At 40.7% G+C, this 18,334-nt stretch overlaps 1 protein-coding gene across 1 annotated transcript in view; it reads left to right on the forward strand.

The window, feature by feature from the left end:
• LGR4 (leucine rich repeat containing G protein-coupled receptor 4) overlaps positions 1 to 13,340 on the forward strand; it is an 81,592-nt gene extending 68,252 nt beyond the window's left edge. Inside the window, exons 10-18 of the mRNA XM_074586262.1 lie at positions 113 to 181; positions 915 to 986; positions 2,535 to 2,600; positions 3,700 to 3,771; positions 4,637 to 4,708; positions 5,013 to 5,138; positions 6,517 to 6,638; positions 7,268 to 7,342; positions 10,357 to 13,340. Of these exons, the coding sequence (XP_074442363.1) occupies positions 113 to 181; positions 915 to 986; positions 2,535 to 2,600; positions 3,700 to 3,771; positions 4,637 to 4,708; positions 5,013 to 5,138; positions 6,517 to 6,638; positions 7,268 to 7,342; positions 10,357 to 11,633 (1,951 nt within the window). The 3' untranslated portion in view covers positions 11,634 to 13,340. The remainder of the gene's footprint in view (positions 1 to 112; positions 182 to 914; positions 987 to 2,534; positions 2,601 to 3,699; positions 3,772 to 4,636; positions 4,709 to 5,012; positions 5,139 to 6,516; positions 6,639 to 7,267; positions 7,343 to 10,356) is intronic.
• The last annotated feature ends 4,994 nt before the right edge of the window (positions 13,341 to 18,334 follow it).

An 18,334-nucleotide genomic window follows, 5' to 3' on the forward strand; every position in this document is an offset into this window, starting at 1 on the left:
ACAAGAATGTTAGAATGTCTCCTTAGTGAAAATATCTACCTGACAGCAGGATTGAATGTCACAATTCGTTTGCATAGTAGTTTACAGCTAATTTTTGTGGGGATTTTTTTAGGGTCATTCGGGGTGCCAGCATGGTGCAGTGGTTTCCTAATTTGACAGGAACCGTTAATCTGGAGAGTTTGTAAGTATCTTTTACAGAAATAATTTCCAATAATTTCTTGGATTTGCCTCTTGTGAAGTGATTGAAATATGATTAGTATCTGGGGAGCAACTGGTTATATGTTCTCTTCCTGTCAATAAATGTAACTATATAGCTTTCCTTACTGTGATAGAATCATAGAATGGTTTGGGTTGGAAGGGACCTTAAAGATCATCCCGTTCCAACCCCCTGCCCTGGGCAGGGACACCTCCCACCAGACCAGGCTGCTCCAAGCCCCATCCAGCCTGGCCTTGAACCCCTCCAGGGATGGGGCAGCCACAGCTTCTCTGGGCAACCTGGGCCAGTGTCTCACCACCCTCACAGGAAAGAATTTCTTCCTAATATCTAATCTAAATCTCCCCTCTTTCAGTTTAAAACCATTACCCCTCGTCCTATCGCTCCACTCTCTGATAAAGTGTCCCCCTCTCTCCTGTAGGCCCCCTTTAGGTACTGGAAGGCTGCTATTAATTATTTTTTTTAATAGGGTAAGCTGGCAACAGCCTACGTAAAGGCCGTTGATACTAAGCCCCATCTCACAGAACTAAAAACCAGAAAAGCTGGCCTCTTTCAAAAAGCCAAACCAAAACAAAATGTTGGTGGGTGAATGTAGAACCCTGATAGCTGAGAAGTCATCCTTATTCCGCTCTTAAATATGCTTGTTATGCCATCTATCATCAACAATGCAAACGTTTATATATGCTGGTTTTTTTCACAGAACTCTAACAGGGACCAAGATAAACAGTATTCCTGTTAATTTATGCCAAGAGCAAAAGGTGCTACGAACTTTGTAAGTATACACGTTGTGCTCCTATTTTTATCTGCGTCAAAAGGTTTTAAAAGAAACTTAAACCTAATTTGAAGCTGAAGTATTGCTTAGAATTGCTCATCCTCATAGTTCTATCAGAGTTGGAAATCTCATTCTGGTTTCTTGATTTTTCAAATCAGGACTCATGGCAGAATTGATGTGATGCCTTTTATTCCTGAAAGAGGGTCGGTCCCCTTTCTAGGGCAGCGCTGTATTTCTCTCATGTTATAAAGCTATGGAAGGTGGTGCTGCAGAACAGTCTTTGCATCTGCAAATTCGCGCTGCCACCGTTCATGCTTAACACAACAATAGTCACCTACATTCAGAGGTTAAGGAAGAGTTTAGTTATAGTGCTTTGACTTTTTGCGTTCAAGAACACAGGAGAGAGCATCAGGAACCAAGAGAAATGGAGATGAGCATGAGGAAGAGGATAGTAATACAAAGGCTTGACAGAAAGAGCGATAAACATGTGTTAAAATAAATGCAAAAAAAACCCCAAACTGGTAAATGAAACCACTGGGAAGGAAGAGGCAAAGCCATGTTTACAAAGGATGCATGCAGGAAAATTTGAAACAAAAGCAAAAAGTGCTGGAAAGTGGAAGAGAGAAATATGTTCTGTTTTATAGAAGAAAAACTGGGGAAAAAAGAATGATGAGGTAGGATTTATTTTGAAATGGCAGTTTCTTTTGAACAGAAATTTGAGGTTTCTAGTCCCCGTTTTACAGCATAGTTTCACAGAAAATTCTGAACTTTTCTAGCTTTTAGGGAGGTACCAGCACACTAAATCAAAATTTGCACCAAATTCCTGCATTGTGTGCCATCTGTCATGCAATGGTCACGGTATGGTTTTGAGGTATGCGTATATCCAGATGCAGAGCTGAAAGCAGTGAAATAGAATATAGAATATACATAGAAATAGAATGTAGAATCAAATCATGAGCTGTTGAAGCCACTACAAAGGCATGGCCGCCTTACCCATTACTTTTCGATTACAGAACACTAGTTTCAGTTGTTAAAATTTGTCAAATAAAGAGTTTTGGGATGAAGGTTTTTTTTTAATGCTTGCTTGCTTTACATCACTGGTTGAATATTTCAGGAAAGTAATTAAAAAAAAATAGTTCACTGAATTCAGAGGCAAAAAGGGGGAGAGAAAAATGTAGCCTTTAAAAGGGTTACACAAATAGAGTGGATGCAAGGCAATAAATCAACACTTTACAGAGTTATATAGACAGTCTTATTTCTGCTATTTGCCGACTGTTGCAAGCTTGACATAGCAGTTATGTCTTTCTACATCTTTGGGTGTATATATATATATTATAACGAAAGTGCATAGCAGGGCTAGTTAGGATGGCAGCGGAGAGATCATGCTTGTGATTCCCTTCCTGATTTTCTCTAAACTGCCCTTAGTTTTTCCACAGAATGTTACTAACAAGATTTTTCTGCCAATCCATTTAATGACTACAAGTGATGAGATGTTTCAAGTAGAAAAGAGTTGAACTAAGCACCTTTCTCCTGGTTTTTGTTTTGAAGGGACTTGTCCTATAACAATATCAAGGACCTCCCAAGTTTTAAGGGCTGCTACTCCTTGGAAGAAATGTAAGTAGAAATACATGTTGTTCATCTTTATTACCTCCTTAGTATGCTGAGTCCGAGTCTCTAGAAAGTTTTTTGCTTCATGTTTGATCATAAGTTTCTAAGATTAAGGACAGAGAGAGATAACATGACTGTCTCATGTGAGGAGTGCGCTGGACGGAGAATTCCACCACTTGTGTTTTCCTCAGTTAGCTAAGGTTTAATTGTTCCTATGGCACGAAAAAAGAATGAAGGACACCTTAATCCTGCATTTCATAGTCGTATTGCTATACACATAAATGGAGTGAGGACTTAGGTGTTTTCCTTCCTCCCTTTTATCTCTTCCACTCTTCTTCAGTTCCCTCCAACCGTCAGCCTATGCTTGTGTAAAATGTTTTTTCCTCTAGTCCCTGTAAGACACATTCAAAACCCATCTTCGCTTTTCCTTACTTTGTTGCTTTAAATCTTCTTAAAGGTAATTTCCAGACTTTGCACATTTTTTCTGCCTGCGTATGTTCCTACTTCTCCTCCTACCTCTACTGCGCTCAAGCTTCTTTCCGCTTAATGAGAGTGGGGCTAATAGACTTCTCACAGGCCTTTGCTGTTAAACTCTTGGCATTTTTGGGCTTGCTGTACACACAGTTCATTGTAAAAGGAGCTAGTGAACTGGAAGTATAATTTATTTGCCCATTATCTCTTAAAGTGTTTCCCAATATTTTCATTTCATAAATCCATATTTTGAGAAATGAAAGTGCACCCAGAGTTAGAATATGCCCAAAGATTCCCTGCAGAATGAAATAGATTTGTTTTAAACCTCAGTGTGACTCTTCAAAGTTCACAAACTGTTACTTATAGCTTGGAAATAATTCAGTCCACACTTAACAGTCTCTTCTAAATTAAATGAGTTGTGAATCGGGATTGAGCAGAGGTGCCATGAAAGAGCCTCATGGTTGTATTAATATGGCTAATGCGAAATACTTAAACAGTTTGCCTGCAAGGGGAAACGAGAAGTCTTGCCGTTGGTAAGGCTGAATCTATGTATTAGCAGGCACCGAGCTATCTCTTGGTTTGAAGTCAGCCCAGTTAGCCAATGAAGTTCTGTTTCTACTTCTTTACTTTGCAGTTCCTTACAGCATAATCAAATCCATGAAATCGCAGAGGATACCTTTCAAGGACTGTCCTCCCTTCGTATCCTGTAAGTGCACATAGCTTCATACTGAGTAAAACGATGGTTTTGATTCCCATGTAATCTGATATCAGGGTTTGGTGTTACAAATCTGATTGATGGCAAAAGGCCAGGTGTGATGGATCCTAAGGTGAAGCAAACCATGTACAAGAGACACTAGAAGCAGGCAGTTCTCTTCTTTCTATTCTCCGTTTTGCTTTTCTAGCCTCTAAAGATATTACTATATTATTCCATTATATAGTATTTATCGGAGATATCCTATCTGTTTTCCTCAGGAGGAGCAGACCAGTAACCAAAATTGTCCCCTCCCCTTACATCTCTAGCTGTATGAAGATTGTATAGGAACATTGAAATGATCAGGGGAAAAAAAAAAAAATCCACAAATTGACAGGTGTCACGATATAAGTCATGGTGGTCCAACAGGAGCTGGATCCGTATTTTGAAATCCAGCCAAGCAGATGCCCTTCTGCTTGTTCTTTTGTTGTCTTCCCCCATCTGTGCCCTGCCACAAGTGGGGTTGTCACCAAGGGGATCGTCCTGGCACCTTCAGCCCGGGAATGGGCGGTGTCAGAGCCGGCCTCTGCCTTGGGAGCGCAGGCTGAGCTGCCAGCGCCAGCGAGGAAGGGAGAGGGGGCAGGAATGGGAGGTGGCTTCTATTTTGGGGATGAGGTGAAGCAGGATACAGCTGCCTTACCAAGGGATTTGGCTGCTGCAGCACGTGGCTGAGTGGGGAGAGAGGGGAAATGGGAGGGTTCTTCAGCTTTTCTGACAAAGGCATAATTTATTTGTCACCTTAGGTTTTTTTCTCAGTACAGTGGCTGTTACAAAGTTTTGATGAAACTGCTAAAATAATCTCATTTGGCATTCATTACAGTGACCTCAGTAGAAATCGGATTCGTCAGATCCACAAGGAAGCTTTCATCACTGTTGGAGCTATTGTTAACCTGTAAGTAGGCTGTTCTGTGCAGCAGCCTCCTCTCTCTACCATCAAACTGCTGAGCGAGTAAATGTTTCTCGCTTAAAACTGGTGTGTGCCCATTGTATGTTTCATCTGTGTGGATCACGAAACCTTTCACTGGCTGAAGGGATGGCAGGGCATGCTTCTTGAAAGTGCCGGCTGCCCTGACAGGCGTTTGCTAGACCACAGCCTTAGTGTGAGACTTAAAAAGCCTTCCTGCTCCAACGAGGTGTGTGCTGTAGGATCTTCAAACTTCCTTTGTTGTAACACTCTCTTAATATTCACATTTCAGAGACTTAAGTTTCAACGAACTCACTTCAGTTCCCACTGAAGGATTGAGTGGACTGAACCAGCTTAAACTTGCAGGCAATTCTGAGCTGAAAGAAGCTTTGGCAGCGAAGAACTTTGCAAAGCTCCGGTACGTTGGTAGATAACACTACAGAGGGCCTCGCTTATTTTGACAGTAACAAGCAACATGACAATAAATAAAAACAGTTTAGATAATACTAATGACAAACGATCTGCTGAGTCCTGTAGGGCCTTAACCTTGGCATGTGTGAAAGGCCATCTGACTCTTCTGCTATAGAAGCCATTTGCAGATGATTTTCTTGGAACCTTTTGTGTTTTTCCTCTGCCGCTTTTCAGGCAGATATTATCTGACTTTGGAGCAGTGGTTTGGGTGGATTCCATTTGTTATTGAACTGAGCACATCTGTCTTTCAGAGCGTGGAAAACGGGAGCAGACACGCAGGTGTCTGATTCCATAATGGCCACGCTTTATACATATGCCGTTTATTCTTGGAGGCAAACGATGAGAGTAACAGTAATCATTCAAATGGAAACCTGGTGCTGATTTCAGTGGGAGGTGGATCAGACAGTGATTAACTGCTTTGCATTTTCAAAGATCTATCTGCACATTAATATTTCAGTCCTCCAGAAGCAGTTAGAAATAGTTTCCCATACTGTCCCGTGGAAAAAATGGAGATGAAGATACTGTTAATTTGTCTAAGGCCGGCAAAGGCCATGTCAGGCCTCAGCAGTCCTGGAGAAACAGCAGATTGGTTTTTAGGTTTTGATCTGTGTTTGAGACCTAATGCATCGTGGGATCCTTTAGACTGGTGTTCCTCTTAAATGTTTACAAGAGCAGAATTCAGGAACAATACTTCAGAGAGCTGATACAGTAGCCTTGAGTCATAAAAATTAGTTTCTGGTCTGCTCTTATCTCATTGTTTATGTGGACTTTTTAAAACTTTATGCAGTTGTACTTCCCTACCAGGGTTAATAGTATGCATCACTTCTGTCAAACGTACAAAAAGACAATAGCAAAAAAAAAAAAAAATCTTATTTCAGGGCCACAAAACGAAGAATGAGAAAGAAAGATACATTTTTAAGATTGTGGTCATCTGGGAATTAGCTGTCTTAGAAAACAGTTGCTCGTTAATTAACTTGCTTAATTAGTTTTCAGTTGAATTTGTACAGCAATGCCACAAACACTGATCCGAATTTGTTTTGTGTATGGACTAGAGTGAGTAGTAAAGAGCGCTAAACACCACAGAATTTTCTTCATACTCCTTGCAGCAGACGACACTTGGATGCATCACCTGTCCTTTATCTCAGTGCAAAAGTTCATCAGAAATGGTTACAGCTGATGCAATTGGAAATAGTTTTTTATTAGCAACTGTGGCAAAAAGAGGCTTCAATTTTCAGCACTGAAGTGTGCCACTTAGATATTTTTAATAGATGGTAATCTTCACTCAGGTTAAAACGAGTAACAGTGTTGTTCTGCCTGTATTTCAGGTCACTCTCTGTGCCATACGCGTACCAGTGCTGTGCATTTTGGGGATGTGATTCTTATTTAAACTCTAACGCTGAAGATTCCAGTCACCAAGATCAAGGTGCCTTGATGGATCGTGAGAAGGGTAAGTGTTCCATTGTACTAAACCGGCAGTGTTATTTTGGGCTAGGCCAGACCAAATAAACAGCATATGTTGTCTTTGAATAAGGAAATTTGAAGAATGTAAATCTTTATAGGGATACAAAAGCCCTCTGTGAAAGTGCTTAGTGGCTGCTTCCTAGTAGGCAGTGCAGTGTTCTTTCTATATGTGTAACATTTGCCTGTTTAAGGGGGAAAAAAACGAATCAAATTTTTCTTGTTATAAATTCTAAACTGCCAGTATTGTTTCTGTCATTTTCTGCCAGAACGAAAGTTTTATGGCTCTCAGTATTTTGACCTTCCTGTTCAGAAAGGGCTTGTCCTTCCGCTGTCTACTTCAAGGCCCACAGAACTTTCCCCGGTGAGGAAAGATGTTGCTGCTTTGCTATAAAGCATTGTGAGTAGCTGGGACAGGCAGCAGTAACTCAGACTGCACTGAGCGTTCGACCTCACGTGGCAAACCAGAACAGCTCCACTTGTTAAAGGCTTGAATGTTGGTGGAGTCTTAGGTCTTTAATCTTTCAAAGGACTGCTTCCATCCTAGGCAGCTTCACTGCATTTCCCTTTTTTTTTCTTCCTACAACTAACCTGTTTTTCATTTTTACTTGGAAACAGCTGATGCAGATGCTCTAAGAAATGAGGAAAATGAGGAACTGGGACAGACTATTATTCACTGTACACCAGCAACAGGTAAATCTTACAATATGCTTTAGCCACATTGTGAACTTCAGGCATGGTGTTATGCAAATAGCTGTCTGCAGAATTACACGTTTCATTCCTCGTAGTCATTCTGTACACAGAAGATTAAATTCTAGAATGCTTGGGTGAAGCTTCATTTGATGTCAATGTTGGTTTGGATGAGCAATCACAAAGATTTGCCTCAGCCGTAGACACACGGCGCTATATTGGAGAAGGAAGTGTAAGCAGAACATACAAGGCTGTAATACTTTAATTTGGAGCTTGCTGTGTTTAATGCACTGTCCCCTAATTCTGCATTACTCTTGCCAGAGAGATGTCTGTGGAGCAGACTGTATGAATGCTCATCTGTTTTGGTGAGAAATCAGCCTGTGCTTTAAAAGCTTAACTCCAACCGCTGTCACCGATGGTTTTAACTAAGCCTGACGTCTTTGCAGAAGAGAGGAGGAGGAACACTCACGTGGTCTGTTCCCCAGCCCTGCTATGGCCGCATTAATTGACAGCAGAGGGCTGTTACAAGTAGCTGGAGCAGGCAGTAGCATCTTAAACTGCTGTAGATATTTGTGCAACGAATAGTCTTATTGGCATTCCAGAACTACTCCAATTCAGGCTTGAACAGTCCAGGAGTGTTGAAAGTCTTTGATCTTGCAAACAAGCATTCTCATTCATTGCTGCCCCTCTCTTTATCTGCCTCGTACTGCGAATTTCCACAGACAGTTTCACTCAACTCCTAAAGCGCTTGCTGTTGTGCCCTCCTACTTCCTTGCCTTCACACGGGTTCTCCAGAGGATTCCTTCTATAAATCTTGTACCCTCCTGTTTATGCAAACAGGACCACATAGATGGGGGAACAGTATGCTTCCAGTGAAGTTACTTCTGGATGAACAGGGGTTTTCCAAGTCTTCTTTCATTCTCTTCTCCTAAGCTGATATTTTACATCCATTGTGACAGTTTGTTTGGTCTTCATCTTTTGGGCTAGCTCCAGCTTTAGTATGTAGAATGGCACAAGGATTTCTTGATCACAGCCAAAAAAAATTGTGGTCAGAAAGTCAAATATTTTATTAATGTAACTGTACGTGATCTGAGAATTAGTTTGACCGGTGCTGCTTATTTGCTTTTGATCTCCTGTTCACAAAATGAGAATTCAGATGGCGTGTTACATGGGTTAAATCTTTAAAGCCTTTAGTTCTCTCTTTTTGCCCATGCCAGAGATGCTGTAGCTCTAAAAGGAGTGAGGAGCTTGTTTTACAAGTTCACCATTTGCCTTGTTAGTATGGGAGGGACTGGTGAAAACCAACTTGTTTTCTGTGCCATGCTGTCGTCTGGTCATAAGTAGGACACTCCACCCACCGTGTAAGTTCTGAATCATTGCTCATCTCGTAGATCCACTTTCCGCTTTGCCTAATGGCAGGAATGGGTCCCTGAACAGTGGCACTCAAGCAGCATAGCACGGAAAGCTGCAAAACTCACCCTTCTGAGCCTGGATTTCCCCTGCTGGGCTGGGAATATTAGCGAGAGAGGAGGGTAACCTTTAACTCTAAGGATGGTTAGACCTTGGAAGGACAGTGTGATGCGTTTTGTTTTTCTAAAGATGCTTCACTCTACAGCTACTAGAAAACAGACTTCAAATTGATTTTGGAAGCACAGCATTGATGTTTTTAAATTTCTTAAGTAGGAAATTGTTTCTATTTCTAATTAGAATTTGTAATTTCTAATTAGTATTGCTCTGTCATGTGAATGTACCATAAAAATAATTATTCCAGCAAGGATGTCTTACTCAGGAATACCTGCTGATTTTACTGGTCTGATAATCCAGTTAGCACTATTATTTCTTGCCCAGAAATGAAGCTTGGTCATTAAACAAAAAGATTCTTTTTTTTTGACTTGTCAGTTTGGTAACTTCGGGAAGTTGCTTTAGGCCTTGGGAGATTTTTGCACTGACATTTAATCGCTCTGCGCAGTTGCTGTTCCAGCCGGCGTTAGGGATGGGTGGTACTTTCCTTTCACCTGCCTAAAGGGAGGACAGGAGCCGCCCAGAGCCAGGACTCCGGGGCTGAATCCGGCTCAGAAGCTCCAGCCCGAGGTGGCAGCACCATTTGGCATCTTTCTGCTCTGCCCTGCCCTCAGCTCCCCGAGCGTCCGACTGCAGGGAGAGATCCCCAGCTATTGTGCGTCGGACAATTAGCAGCGCCTAATGGGGATGTAGGAGAGGTTAAACTCTTCTAATTGTTACTTAAAATCAGTAGGATTTCCCCACGGAATAAATAGCAATTAGAAGGATTAGAAAGGTAAGCAGAAGTAGTGACCTTTTTTCCTTGTCTTGCCTCATATTGTTTTGCTTGTTGGACATTTTTTATTATTAAAGCTTTTTTTAAGTGACAAAAGAAGAAGAAAAGATTCATTTTCCCTATATGACTTTCCAAGGTTACGGTGCCTTTCAGTGACGAGGGTGGGGGAGAGGACTGTAGTGAATTCCTGTCCCTATTAAAGCTGATAAATTGAATTTGTCGGCTGTTTTACAGATGTTTCCTTGTGACCAAAAGTTACTCCGGAAGGCACGTTTGTGAAACATTTTTTGAGAGAACACGTTACTTCTAAAAAATCCTTCCCCCTTCTGAGTTGGTTGTGAACATTGGCTTTTGTTTTGTTTTTTTACCAACTTTTTAATTGCAGTATGGAATCTAAAGCAAATAAAAAGTATTTAGGTGGCACTACTAAAAGCTATTTTGAGTAGCTAAAAGGTAATTAAGTTTGTTTAGCTAGCTTGTTTATACAAAGTATTCTCAAGTGACCATTCATCACAGTAATTATTATTTCAGGCATAATTAATTAGTAAATAGCTTCACCAGAATAGTTTACTTTCAGCTGACCTATTTAGCAGTTCAGCTGTGTGCTCTATTCATGAACTAATGAGGAGAGCTCTTGTAATTCCTTTTGAAAATCTTGCTTATTAAGGCGCGATTTTTTTCCTAAATTGGTTGTCCTTCTGTTTTGTTTTTTCTCTTCTAGGTGCTTTTAAGCCTTGTGAATATTTATTGGGAAGCTGGATGATTCGACTTACCGTCTGGTTTATTTTTTTGGTTGCTTTGTTCTTCAACCTGCTTGTCATGTTAACAATATTTGCATCCTGTACTCCATTGCCATCTTCCAAACTGTTTATAGGCCTCATTTCTGTCTCTAACTTATTTATGGGAGTCTATACTGGTATTTTAACTTTCTTGGATGCTGTCTCTTGGGGAAGATTTGCTGAATTTGGCATATGGTGGGAGACTGGCAGTGGTTGCAGAGTTGCTGGGTTTCTTGCAGTCTTTTCGTCAGAAAGCGCCATTTTTTTCCTGATGTTGGCAGCTGTTGAACGGAGCTTCTCTGCGAAGGAGATCATTAAAAAGGGGAAAAGCAATCGCCAAAAACAATTTCAAATTGCGGCAGTTTTTGCTTTCCTGTGTGCTGTGGTAGCGGGATGCTTACCACTTTTTTATAAAGCGGAGTACTCGGCATCGCCCCTTTGCTTGCCCTTCCCCACTGGAGAAACACCTTCGTTAGGCTTCACAGTAACTTTAGTGCTCCTGAATTCGTTAGCGTTTTTGCTAATGGCTATTATCTACACTAAACTGTATTGCAACTTGGAAAAAGAGGACCTCTCCGAAAACTCGCAGTCCAGCATGATTAAGCATGTCGCTTGGCTAATCTTCACGAACTGCATCTTTTTCTGCCCTGTTGCGTTTTTCTCATTTGCACCGTTGATCACTGCGATTTCTATCAGCCCTGAAATCATGAAGTCTGTTACTTTGATATTTTTCCCGTTACCCGCTTGCCTGAATCCGGTTCTGTACGTATTCTTCAACCCGAAGTTCAAGGAAGACTGGAAGTTGCTCAGGCACCATCTGACCAGGAAGAACGGAGCGGTAGCGATTGCCGTCAACGCTCAAGGGGGCTGCGTGACGCAGGATTTCTACTACGACTGTGGCGTGTACACCCATTTGCAGGGTAACATCGCCGTCTGTGAATGTTGCGAATCGCTCCTCCTATCCAAGCCCGTGCCCTGTAAACATTTAATAAAGTCCCACAGCTGCCCCGCGCTGGCAGTGGTGCCTTGCCAAAGGCCGGATGGCTACTGGTCGGACTGCGGCACCCAGTCAGCCCACTCCGACTACGCGGACGAGGACGACTCCTTCGTCTCGGACAGCTCAGACCAAGTGCAGGCCTGCGGCCGTGCGTGTTTCTACCAAAGCCGAGGATTCCCTTTGGTTCGTTACGCCTACAACATACCGAGAATTAAAGACTGAAAGGGCTCGTTGCCCTCAGCTCTTCTAATAAGGAGGTATAACGCTTCGTAGACTGTTGCCTGTGTTGACCTTTCGAGCAGGAAGCACTTTTGTAATCATCGTTTAGTGTCATTTGTAAAGAAGGGAAGTGGGCAGTAACGTCTTGAGCCATACATTTAAAAACAATTAAAGAAATAAATCAATTGTCCTGGCTGTAAATAATTGGTAAACCAAATTCGTTACCCAATATTTCTACTCTTTCCACGCAATAGTGGTTTCTTTTTATACAGTTTTTTACATGCTAACGGTGTGTTTCCACATTGTACTCCAGTTGTACTTTGCTTCTGCTGTTGGCAAGGTAAGTTCTGTTGATTTTTTCTTTTTTTTTTTTTTTTCTGCCAAAGCACAATATAAAGGACAGCTGTTTAATATTAAAGAAATTATTTTTAAATGTGACTTTTCTATAATTAAGCAAAAAACTCTCTTGCTAGCTTTGTATAGTGTATTCAGCATTGAATCTCAGGATGAATTTTACTGCAGGGCCAAAAAAGGGATTGATTCTCCCATATGTGACTGTGACAGCAATATAGGAAATACCATGTTTGTTTTGTATTTCAAGCCAACGTTCAATTTTTAAAAAAAAAAAAAAAAAAGGTTTTGTTACAATAAAGCACTTGTAATCTGTATCTGTAGACTATGAAATAAGCATATTAACAGCTGTTGGGAATAATAGGGTCGAACACCAGTTTTTCCAGTGGTGACGTATTACTTCAGGTGAACCACAGCGACGTTCTTCAGTATTAGGCGGTCGGGTCACACTGTTGGCAGGAACATCGATGCATCGGCGGGGGGTTAGCAGCGCTGTCGGTGTGTGTATGCAGCTCGTGCCTTTGCAGAAAGACTGGCTAATACTCTGCAGCCTGTAGAGTGTTACAGCACCCCAATGATACCTACGAATAGACTGAGATTTTAGCAGATGGAGGGAAAACTGAAAGCGGTTTTGCAAGGAAAGAAAAGCATTTTTGCCAATTATTTTACTGAAAGTACACTGTGCAGAGTCACTGATTTTCATGTCAATCAGTGCATTATTTTTAAACTATTCGAGTCCTGAGACCCAAATGATTTAAGTACAATCAGTGATCCATTTATCTATATTTAGTTTGAAATCTGATCGATAAAAAGTCATGAATGCTTGGTTAAGTAATTGTGTAGGCTAAATCAAGAGCAAATCCACTGCCATCCCAGTTACTCTGGAGACATTCTCGTTACGATTTAAAGCTAGATTGCTGTTTTGAGAATTAAACTGTATATACTGTTCATACAATGAATTTTTATCTTTGTATTGTAAATTATTTGATAGAACACATGATGGGAAATGTGGCTTCAGTTCATTTTGTTAATTAAAGCTACCTCCTAAACAATAGTGGCTGCCAGTAGCAGAATGTTTAAAATGTGGTTTATATACTTTTTGCATTGTAAATAGACATGGTTGTATATTGTCACTGTAATAAAAACAGAATCCTTGTATATCAAAATCATGTAGTTTGTACAAAGTATGGGAGGATTATTTACTGTATGCTGTTAATTTTGTAAGCCAAAATATTCACATGTAAAAACAAAAGAGGAGAAAACCAACCCAGAGTTGTTAATTCTTATATTTACGCTCATGAATATTACATCTGCAATTAGCATGGAATGTTACACTGAAAGCAAATAAAGGGTACATGAAAATTGAGTGTTATTTATCTCTGTTTTTCAAAAGTTAAGGCTGAAAATGGTGCACATGTAAAATTATTGAGCATAAATAACGTGTCACCTGCTCTCCACTACATGTGATAGAGTTTCCGGAAAGAATTGACAGCGAAGTAAGGAAGTTGCCAATTTACAAGTGGATTTCTGATCTCGGACTAATGCTGATTCTTGGCATGCAGAAGGTTAAAACCTTCAGAGAAGTGTTTGCCCTCTTATAAAGCAATCTCTTTATTAAAGACATTATTACGTATTGTATTTGAGTTGAAATGTTTTTAGCATGGCTTGGAAAATCATAGAGATGATGATTCTGCTTTCCATACTGTTTCCATGCTGAGAATTGTGGGGGGTTTTTTAGCCATAGTTTTGTGAGAGTCCCAATCTGTTCCACACACCCTCTGTTGGCCAGCCAGTCCCAGGTAACGAGAACAGTTCTAACAAGAATACGAAAAGGACAAGAAATGTCAGCTGCCGGTTTGTAATCAGTAGGGAAAGAAATCCAACTATCAGTTTCAGACAACGTTCCTGAGTATGGATTTATTTCTTCTGCTTTACAAACGAGTCTTCACTGAAATGCTATTAAAACGGTCTGATGCGATCCATTTGGAGTTTCCGTATTTAATTTCTACATCAATATGTTTTTGAAGTTACAGTTACGCTAACGGTTAATTTTTAATGCAGTCAGCCCAGTGTCTTCCCGCACAATCAGGTTTTATCTGCTGGTAGAGGTGAAAGAATACAGGCACCGGCTACTAAAATCAACTCGGCAAGAAGCAGAGCTGCAAAACTTGCCTGTCTCAACATCACCACGTGCCCAAGCCCTACGGACGATCACATAAGGAGAACCCGGAGAAATCCAGCCACCAGGTACTTAATGCCTCCTTTGTCGTGTCTTTGCGGGACGAGCTGATCTCGGTAGCAGGGTGTAATGTTCACAGCCGCAACAGGAAAGCCATCCACTGAGAACTCGCTCCCTCTCCTCCCTGCTCCAAAAGCGGTATCAAATCTGTGGGGACAACTTGCCTTAAAGCCGTGCTGTGTTTAGTAATGCGCGCGGTTTGTCGGTTCCCCCTGTCCAAGTGGCTTTCAGAGCTCTCGCCCAGGCAGCCACCTCCTCAGCTAGGCAAAGCTTCCTAATTTCAGTTTTGATACTCAAACAATTGAAACTTCACAAGTTCTACTCTTCTGGAGTGTCCATGGGAAATAAATCCTCTGATTTCCTAGAGTCTAAATCTCGCTGGAACTGTTCTGACAGTGACAATGTCACATACCTTGCTTCTAAACCCCTCTAAACAACTTGTACTGAGCTCCAACACAGGATTTAGCAAACAAAAGGAATTTGCTGTTGACTTTAAATAAAAGAAAAAAACCAGGGCAAGGAGAAAATTGTTTGGGTTTGTTTGTTTTCTTGTTTTTCTTCCTCCTCTTCTGCTGTTGTGAGGAAGCAGCTTTCTGCAGGGGGACAGAGTCACAAGTTAAATTGCCGACGTTGTTGCTAAGGTCTTCCCTACCTTTCCCCCCGCATTGAGAGTAATCTCTTGGGGACAGCCGTTAGCCTGCCTCGTGGCAGTTCGTTGGTGAGAGCTCTGAATTTGAAATGGAGCATTCTTATTCTTTTTCAAATATAACGCATCTGCTTAGCAACTTTACGGTCTAGGTCCCATTTGCGCCTTTTTCATTTCTTTCCAATAGAATTTCCTGTGTTTAATCATAAAATTACTCAGAAATTTCAAAGTTATACAAAGATCCTTTTACCCAATAATTCTCTTGACCTTGATTACTATTTTTAAGCCTTCAGTTTTAATTTACAGGGTAATATTTTTAATTAAAAGCACAATGCGGAGTTTGTTTTGTACGTACTCTCAATTTAATAATTTTTAATTACATAGCCGCTTTTGATCTTTTACTGCTAGCATAATGAGTTTATTTTTAGCAAGGGATTTTTTTAATATTACCTTTCACATATCGTACAGTAGAATCTGACCGATTTACTCTTAGCACTGGAGTTCAGGTGAAGATAGTTCAGTAAATAAGGAAATTAATTAAATCTGAAATGGAATGATACATCACAAATTACTGTTTTCTTTACTGCTGTGTGCTGTAAGAACTTGGAGGGTGAATGGACATGTTTCATACGTTGCATTCATGGCACTGCACTACTATAAAATACCATTGTTTAGTTTTTACTTGAGAAATACTAGTTAATGGTCACCGTGGCATTTACTATAGGGAAATTATTTAGATTTGAGGGTAACGAAATATGAAGTGTCTCGCTGGTTTCTGGTAACAAAAGTATAACCTCTAAGAATCTTTTGAAAATTTCCGCCTCAAAATGAACAACTAAATCTGTTAATAGCCGAAGCTTTAAAAGAGATAAAGACTTTGTGAAGAAGCACAGACGAGCTGAACAAGCCAAGACTGTTCAAAAGCAGCTGGGCTGTGGTCTCCAACTAATGCAAAACAATTTGATTGAGTTGAGTAGATCCTGCTATTGAGTCAGAAAGATGGGATTTGAATATAAATGTGTTTCATAAGAGTTCTTGCACGTTCCCCTAACCAAGAGAGAAATTCTCACTTTCTCAAGGCTGGGCTCCTTGAAAGCAGCTGGCTCCGCATCTGCAAACTCCGGGCTGGGACTAGCAGTGGGTATGGCAAAGATGAAAATACACCGGACCGTGAAGAAAAACTAAGGCAATCCAAGACCTCTCAGATTTTACAGCCTCTAGTCCAGCAGAACTACACACGCAGGCACAAAAATAGCCAGCAGACAAGTGTAGGCAGCGCTCCTTCAGCTCCGACACCGAGCGCGCAGCCAAGTCGCTTTCTTCGGCGCCGCCATGCCTGCTGCACCGTTTTTCCTCACACTGGAAAATATGAAAGGCTCAGGAAGACTTCTTAAATGTGACTGTTGGCTTCAAATTTTCGATTTATTTTTTTTTCCAGGTTGCAAGTAAAGTTGAGGTGCACGTTCTTTCCTTCACAGATGTATGCTCGGACGACAAGCTTTAGGCATGTTGTCTAAGCCTTAGTTTGTGCATAAATTTAGTAACTTTTTTTCAGTACGATTATTTTTATGCTTTTTCTGTGTTCCTGAATGCAAGCGTGGAACTAGACATTACATCTGAAAGCAATCTTATCTGATTGTTTTCATTAAATCTGGCTAATATTTGTCAAGTTGAACTGAGAGCTGTTTCCTTCTGATGGCTCTTATGTTTTCAGAGACTGAGGTGATCAGATTACGGCTGAATTTCTAAAATTCCAACTATTTCGTAAAGAAGAGTTGGCAAGTTCAAATATTTCAGAGAGTTGTCAAATCAGGGTAGTTAGTGACTCAAGGTAGTTGATTTATGCCTAGATTTTAATTCATTTCTATGGGTTTTACCTGTAAAATTGGTTTCTTTACACCATTTTCTGTGTCAAATGGTCTTTCAAATACTGTGGATGGCAATTGGGGATTACTTGTGAGCAATTCGTCAGGAACGTCTGGATATTCAGACACGCTGATTGGCATGACTGAACAAAGTGCAGGTCTGCGAATATATTGTTCTGTGTTTACTCTGAATTTAACTCCCTTTTGGTACGTAGCTTAAAGTACTGGTTGCACAGTCTGTGATGGTGTTGATTCAGTTAGCACTGAAAGACTAAATGCGGGTTTTGTCATTTCTGTGGTGAGAAATTAGGCTGATGTTTCACAACGGTAACAACCATAGGGGTGTGTATACGTATTTATTCACTCAGTTGCTTGTAGCAGGTTTTGTACTGCGCTGTGTCAATCCAATTTTGCCCATTGGCTTTAGCAGTGGTGGCACTTAATTGTAAAAGCAGATGCTTCTTAGAGGCAATCTTTCCTATTTATGGCACAAAGTTCACAGAATTAAGGTTTTGCCGTGAAGCATGTCCTTGTAATGTGCCGTTTGTCTGCTTGTCAGCCCTTCCATGGCCATAGTTGTGTACCTGAACCTGCAGGATTGTTATTTCAATCATTAGCATTTTACAAAATGACAGTTTGGGGCAATTGCCTTGCCTGTATTAACCTAGGGCGCAGCGACTGTGGAGCTGGCCTGACGAGTTGCGCAGAATGGTTAGAAGAGGGATAACAACGATATTGGTTTATACTTTCACTTTTCTTCAAAGTTGGATGCTTCCGCCGCTCCACTAACAATGCCTTAATTCCCTGAAAGGTGAACTGGCTTTTGCCAGCCTCTGTATAGGCAGTCTTGTTGCGTAAACTCTGGCTCCTTGTCACAGTGCTAAGGTTTGTTAACATGAGCTATTTGCCCAGTCTAGTTTTCAGGAAGCAAGGCTGAAACCAGGAATGGGATATAAGCAGTCACTCTCCCTTTCTAAAGGTAAATGTTATTCCGGGTCTCGAATCCCCATGGAATTATTTTATTCTGAATAATAATCTAGGGAAGGAAGAGAAAGACTCAAATGTTTGTGTCTTGACACATCCCTTTCATAGTTTCTGGCCATCCTGGACACAGATGTTCATGTAGAACCATAGATTAACAGAAATTTTCTTGTTGTTGTAACTTTACTTGGCATGAAATTTAGGTTCTAGTGATATTCCGCTGTTTCCAATACATGAATCGTCATCTTAAATTATTTTAACAGGTGTAATTTGTTGTCTGTTAGAGACTGTAGCTAGTAATACTTGAATCTTTATTTGGTGATGATCAGCTCAACAATTTACCGCAAGTGTCTAAAGTTATTTTAACATCAGGAATATCAACTTGCTGCAAAGCGATGTAGTCAATGTTATAGAAGTGCTTAGATCAGAGATGCATCCAGGCCTTTTTTGTATTTTTCAGATTGCTGGAAAGTTGTTCCGAGATGGTCAGCTGGTTATCAGTACATATTATCAGCTATAGGATAACATTTCTTTTTTTCCTTACAGGAACCATAATGATATTTCTCCAAGCTAACAACACTGCAGTTCCCATGAGAAGGTAAGCCAAATTAAGAAGCTCCAT

Source organism: Larus michahellis, chromosome 4, assembly GCF_964199755.1.
Source record: "Larus michahellis chromosome 4, bLarMic1.1, whole genome shotgun sequence".
Taxonomy (NCBI): domain Eukaryota; kingdom Metazoa; phylum Chordata; class Aves; order Charadriiformes; family Laridae; genus Larus; species Larus michahellis.